Source organism: Bos mutus, chromosome 5 (genome assembly GCF_027580195.1).
Source record: "Bos mutus isolate GX-2022 chromosome 5, NWIPB_WYAK_1.1, whole genome shotgun sequence".
Classification (NCBI taxonomy): domain Eukaryota; kingdom Metazoa; phylum Chordata; class Mammalia; order Artiodactyla; family Bovidae; genus Bos; species Bos mutus.
The window spans coordinates 8,133,284-8,139,283 of record NC_091621.1 but is presented as its reverse complement, the minus strand read 5'-3'; the positions used below and the strand labels follow the sequence as shown (position 1 = coordinate 8,139,283).

Genomic DNA, 6,000 nt, shown 5'->3' with positions numbered 1-6,000 from the left:
TTAAATAGGAGAAACTATATCTTAATTTACGTTTCAATTGGGCAGTGACATACGAAATTTTGTGTTCTCTTTTTAAGTGGTTTTTTTCTTGAAAGACCTTATCAATGACAGTTGAAGAATGGGGAGAAATAGGGACCATGTTTAAGATCAATGTGGCTTCATAAATTAAGAAAACAGGTGAAATGTATATTTTGAAAGAGGTCCCTTTCATTTCAGGGTTTCAGTTTGGTCAGTCCTCTACAAAATTTTGAGACAGATACTAAATGAATAAGGACTAAGAGGAAAAAAAGAGTTTCAAAACTTCCCTGGGCCTCTGTCTCATCTATGAGAGGTTCTCTACAAAAAGTATTGCTCCAGATAGGATTTGATTGTTTAAATTTGTATCTTTATCCTGTACCACACGCACTTAAAGCTCAGACAGTCATCTCATCTCCTTTTTTTTTTTAAATAGAAATCACACAAAAAAGATATCTATGTATCAGTTTCTAATACCTAACAGAAAAGTCTTTTAAAATATTAACATAGCAATAAGCAAATATGTACTATAGGATTAAACACTAGCATCAAAAACAAACAAACCCAAAACAAAGAACCAACAAAATTTTCTCTTGTTTTTTGCCCCTTTCAGATTTTGGAGTTTATGAGCATTGCAGGAGAGGGGCATGAAGAATCACTTATTTTATTTTAAAATTTTAAAATAAATGATGCCATAATGATGTATAAATCAGATTATTCTTTCAAAAACATCGATGGGAAAGCCCAGGTGATTTGAAGGGAAATGCTCTTTCTAATGAAGAGAGCCAAATAGGATCTGTCTCTAATAAATTAGTACAATCTTTTAAGATTAAAAATAGCAAACACATTTTTAAATAGTCTGATTATAGCTTCAACAAGTCAAACATACATTTCTATCTAGCCTATAGTTTTAAAAAGTCAGTCTATGTGGGTTTAACTTATCATCCCTTATTCCAATATAAAAAAAGAAGAAAAAAACAAGTCATTTTTGAACATTAAGATATTCATAAAGACTGTATAAAGTAAAAAACAAAAACAAAAAAATCTTCACAGATTGTTAGCCATCTCTTTCAACGATTTCTCATAAATTCTTCTCTGTCCTTATCAGTAGATAACCCCCATCTCAGAAGGAAATACTTTCCAACACTTCCCAATGAGATCAGTGATTGCTTTTATAAGAGCTACTGCTCTTTGAGATGTTTAGGTAAAGGGAGAATATCTTCTATTAAACCAGTCGACGCCAAATAACTACTCAAGGGGGATGTGGCAGAAGCTATTTTTAGCAGGTGAATCTATGCATTTTTCTCTTTGTTTTTATTTTCTCCACTTGCTGAGTATGTTTTAGAGCAGAGAGCACACACACACACACACACACACACACACAAAAGCAATGAGTAACTCAATCATCTTTTCAATTCTGCCATTTGCCTATAAGGTCTTTTTTCTTTTTTCTTTCCCTTTTATGCTCCATGCTCCTGAATCAAAGTGTTCAGATTGGATAATATATTGCTAATTTTGTTGAGTTTGAGAGCCAACAAAACAATGGAGCCTTCTAACTTAAAACAATTTTCATCTTCTGCCTTTGCACCCCCAAACTCACAATTTGGTGAACAGTACACTACTTGCAAGTGATAAAAAGTTGAAAGGTGGTGGTGACTAGACCTAATGCTATTTTCTTATGCCATCTAGCTATAGAATTGTTGTTTGTTTTCATACTTTAAAAAAATATGTCTATGCTTTCTTTTTTTTCTTTTTTTCTTTTTTTTTTAGTCAAGTACTTTCTTAAAGAAACATTAGCACCACATTGGCATAGCTGGCCAAACAATAAATGGGAAAGCAAAATGTGCTACATCTTCCATTTTAAAGCATTCTCCCAAGTGCATAAACTAGTAACAGAAACCCTGAAGCCACAGTGCATGAGATGGTTTCATCTACACAAACATTGACATTCCAAGGAGGGGAAGGATCCTCAAGGGACACCAGGCTTTTTTTTTTTTTTTTTCCAAAGATTTTTCAAGGAAGTGATTTCTTCTCAATATTCCATTGGACTATTAGGATGAGTGTGTGTGTGTGTGTGTGTGTGTGTGTGAGTAGGGTGAGTATTGGGAGAGTTTTTCCTTATCTCTAAATGAGTGGATTCTGATGGAAAGATGCTTTCACTTTTTTAGTGGGTCTTCCTCATTTTAAAATGTTCTAATAATACAATTATACTATTTGAGGAATTGGGAATGGACATTTGACCTAGGTTTTCAGTGTTGTCAATTAAACTGGAAATCAACCCATAAATTGAAAGCTCACTCTTACACGTATTTATAGTTCTTTTGTAAATATCTTGATATTGCCTCATCTTAAAATTCTAAAGTAAAGCTTACAGATTGAGTTGTAAGATTTTATGTGCTTCCTTCTGTCAATACTGGGTCATTCTGCTGTACTATATAGTGATCAGCTGGCTTTTGGAGTTGACAGCAATTTGACTTCTAGTTTTAAATCATTTGAAAATAAGATAGAGGGTTAGCATAATTAGCTAATTTTTAATTAGCTGATTTATGATACAGTTGAATAGGACTATGTGTTAGAAAAAATTAAGAAAAGTAATATGACTTTCCATATTTAAACTTTCCTCACTGGGATATTTTTGGTTATGAATAGAATTATTAGTGAATCAAATAAGTCAACAGACACTCTTAGAATTAACATATTCACCTATGTCTGGAAACATATAAGTCTGTAGAAGGTTGCATGTAACATGTTATTGGTAGCCAGTAATTTTAAAAGATATACATTAGGAATAAGAAATAAAAATCAAAAGTGCCATTTTGGGAAAATGGATCCATTATCTCAACCCACAGAACCCATATGTCTAGAAAACAGATGAAGAGCAAAACCACCTATGGTTTCTTTTACATTGTCCACAGTGATCAGAACATAGCTCAGCATGCTGGAGGTGCTGAATTCAAATAACACTGTGGACTGATGTTAAAATACCGGTTGGCTGAAAGGGACATCCATTAAAGAGGCCTCTTTTTGCATAAGTTTGGAGATACAAGAAATCTGTTTTTTTCTGGCCTCTGAACCTTGAGGTGAACCAGAGGGATGAAAACTAAAGATGCTATTTTTGTTTTGCATGAATACTCTCCAAGAATAAAAGGGATATAATTTACATGAAATAATCAAGTCTGCTTGCTTTTTACCAAAAAATTCTAAGGCAGATAAAAAGATATGAATGATGAATGATTTGTTGTTTTAATAAGAAAACCTTGATATATAGACAGGAAATATTTTTCTAGGTCAGCATGGACTTGTTCTTATCATTGGGTTTTCTTGATACCAATTTTCAATTGAATGGATAAGATACATCCACGGAGGACTAGAAGCCACTCTTCTAAGCAGACATGAGTTATGAGCTAGAAAATTTCTAGCTGTGAAAGGAACTTTTGCCTCTCAATTTGCAACTCTAGTTAAGCATATTTTTGTCAAAAAATTTAAAAATATATGTTTATGGATATACTTCCAAGGATAGAACAAAATATATTCAGGAAAGTAAATTTGTGACTTTTTATTAGTTATTATTTCAGCATTTGAAATCTTGGGCTTAAAGAGAGGAAATAACTGTGCTTTCAAAGTGAATAGTCTCATTTATGATATTAAAATAAGTATTATTAGATTTGGTTTCCCAGGTGGCTCTGTGGTAAAGAATCTGCCTGCCAAGCAGAAGATGTGGGTTCGATCCCTGGGTTGGGAAGATCCCCTGGAGGAGGTAGTGGCAAACCCACTCCAGTATTCTTGCCTGGGAAATCCCATGGACAGAGAAGCTTGGTCGGCTATGGTCCATGGGGTCGCTAAAGAGTAGGACTGATTGAGCGACTAAACAACAACAAATTATTCGATTATTAGTAAATGCCTGGAAGAGTCAGAACGTGCTAACAAAAGGAGTAACCATCCTTTCACTTGTAGAAATCTTTGTTTTTCTCCTTTCTTTTCCTTTCTCTGCTTTCACTTTATATTTATAAATCCAAATGCAGAATTCAAAATCAAATTGTAGATTCAAATGTTTCTAAGTTATTTTGAAAGGTGTTTTAAAAGAGATTGAACTGTTAGCTTTTAACAGATAGTTAGTTGGATAGCCTCACTGACAAGAACTGGCATGTCAAGAGCATTCAGCTTATCAATTTTCTAGCTATACTGTGAATGGGTTGTTTATAGAATTCTTTGCATCCTAGCAACTCAAGGGCTCTGATCTTGATGCCCTCATAGCAACTCAGGATAAAAATCTGGAGCTTTATCTTTTTAATCCTCATACCACCCCTGTGAGGTAGGTAGATTACATATTGCCCCCATTTTGCAGATGAGGAAACTGAGGCACAGAGAGGTGAAGTGACTTGCCCAAGGTCACACAGTGGTGAGTCCGTGGCAGAGTCGTCAGATGTTTGTTTCTTCAGCGAGAATAAGAAACCAGGATTATTAAATTCCTAGCCTTCTGCTTTTTTCTACTCCTCTCTGGACTCGCCAAACAAATTTGTATCAGTGGACTTTGTGTCTTATTTTTCTTGGAAGGCATAATTGGGGAGCTTTTCTTTCCCAAATGTTTGAGTTTTGAGTACCCTTCCCCTCTGTGTCACCTTTGGCTCCAGGCTTCCTCTTTAGTTTTGCTTTCACCTTTTACCGTTTTGGCCAGACTCTTTCATATAACAAACTACAAAATAGCACCATTGTACTAAAAAAAACAGAGTTTTACATACTGTTTGATATATCTTGTATTATTGATATGCTAAATTTACATAGTGCTCTATATGGAAGAAATAAAAAGAGAGAAGTACTGATCAGGTCACACACTAACTCATCTCTTGAAGGAACCATTCAGAGTTTGAGACTTTCTATGCTTAAAACATACACCTAAAATGATTGGCCTCAAAGTTGTAACTACTTGCATCTTTTAGCAAGATGTGGAAAAAATAAAGCTTTGTGTCTAAAATAAATGCATCCAACTTATATTTGGTACAAATGCCACAGATGGAATCTTGTGGGTTAAAAACTGGTGTGCTACTTAACTGCTTGCTGCTGCTGTTTAGGAGGCCAAATTCAGCAAATATAAAGGTGATGGAGAAGGGAGTGGGATAGAGGAACAAGATTATCAGACACTGTAAAACAAACAGCCTGTGTTGCGTAGAAAGAAGTGCAAATAAAAAAATTAATAAACCACTTAGACAAGCCTGCTGAATGAATGTCTCTAGCAGCCAAGATTCAGAGATAAATTTAGTGCAACTGGATCTATACAACACCCATGCATTTGTGGCTCTTGAGAGGCAGGGACTAAGATCTATATATATATTTTCTCTATAGAACATTATTGATAAAGGATCAACAGCAATCTACCAACTCCAGGGTCATTTTTGCAAGGTGCAAAGCTTTGAACAATCACTCCTAAAGACAATGTTGGAATGTTTACTTATTTCATTGGGGGAAATGCCCATCTTTTGAAATGTTATCAAACTTATTTTTGGTAGGTCTTCTGGTGTTTAACAGGTAACTCGTGCAGAGCGAAGGATCCTGCCGGTGGCATGTCATTCTTCACTCTTTAGGAAGGTCTTCCTACATTCTGTAGTTCTTGTTTCCTGCACTCCCTCTACTTGTGTTCTTCAAATGTACTTCCTAAAAATAAGCGAGAAAAAGTGACATTAATTTGATGAATTTTTATGTATCCAACCCATCTCTTTCTAACATTGGATCTCAATCTTCATACCTTATGTCTCACCAGTCAGTTTAATAGACAACTTGGGCCAGGGCTTTCTGAGAAAGACATAAACAAGTGGATGACCATGAGTTTTTAATTTAGACAAACCTCACTAAAGCTACTTCTATTTTCCCTTGATGGCATGGGGACCACAAATTGCTTTGTAATCACACAAAAATATGTGTTTATTCATCTGCCACTATCACAGGTTCCTTGATAGGAAGGGGATCCTTAAAATCCAGTCTTCTGGCTTG

The 6,000-nt window shown here is 35.0% G+C and overlaps 1 protein-coding gene across 5 annotated transcripts in view; it reads right to left on the bottom strand.

Moving 5' to 3' along the window:
- Positions 1–1,281: 1,281 nt before the first annotated feature.
- IGF1 (insulin like growth factor 1) overlaps positions 1,282–6,000 on the bottom strand; it is a 75,858-nt gene continuing 71,139 nt past the window's right edge. For all 5 annotated transcript variants that reach the window (XM_070370249.1, XM_070370248.1, XM_005898612.3 and 2 more), the window contains one exon: positions 1,282–5,664. Coding sequence is in view for 3 of the 5 variants with exons in the window: in XM_005898612.3 (XP_005898674.1) it covers positions 5,605–5,664 (60 nt within the window). In the remaining 2 variants the exon portion in view is untranslated. The remainder of the gene's footprint in view (positions 5,665–6,000) is intronic.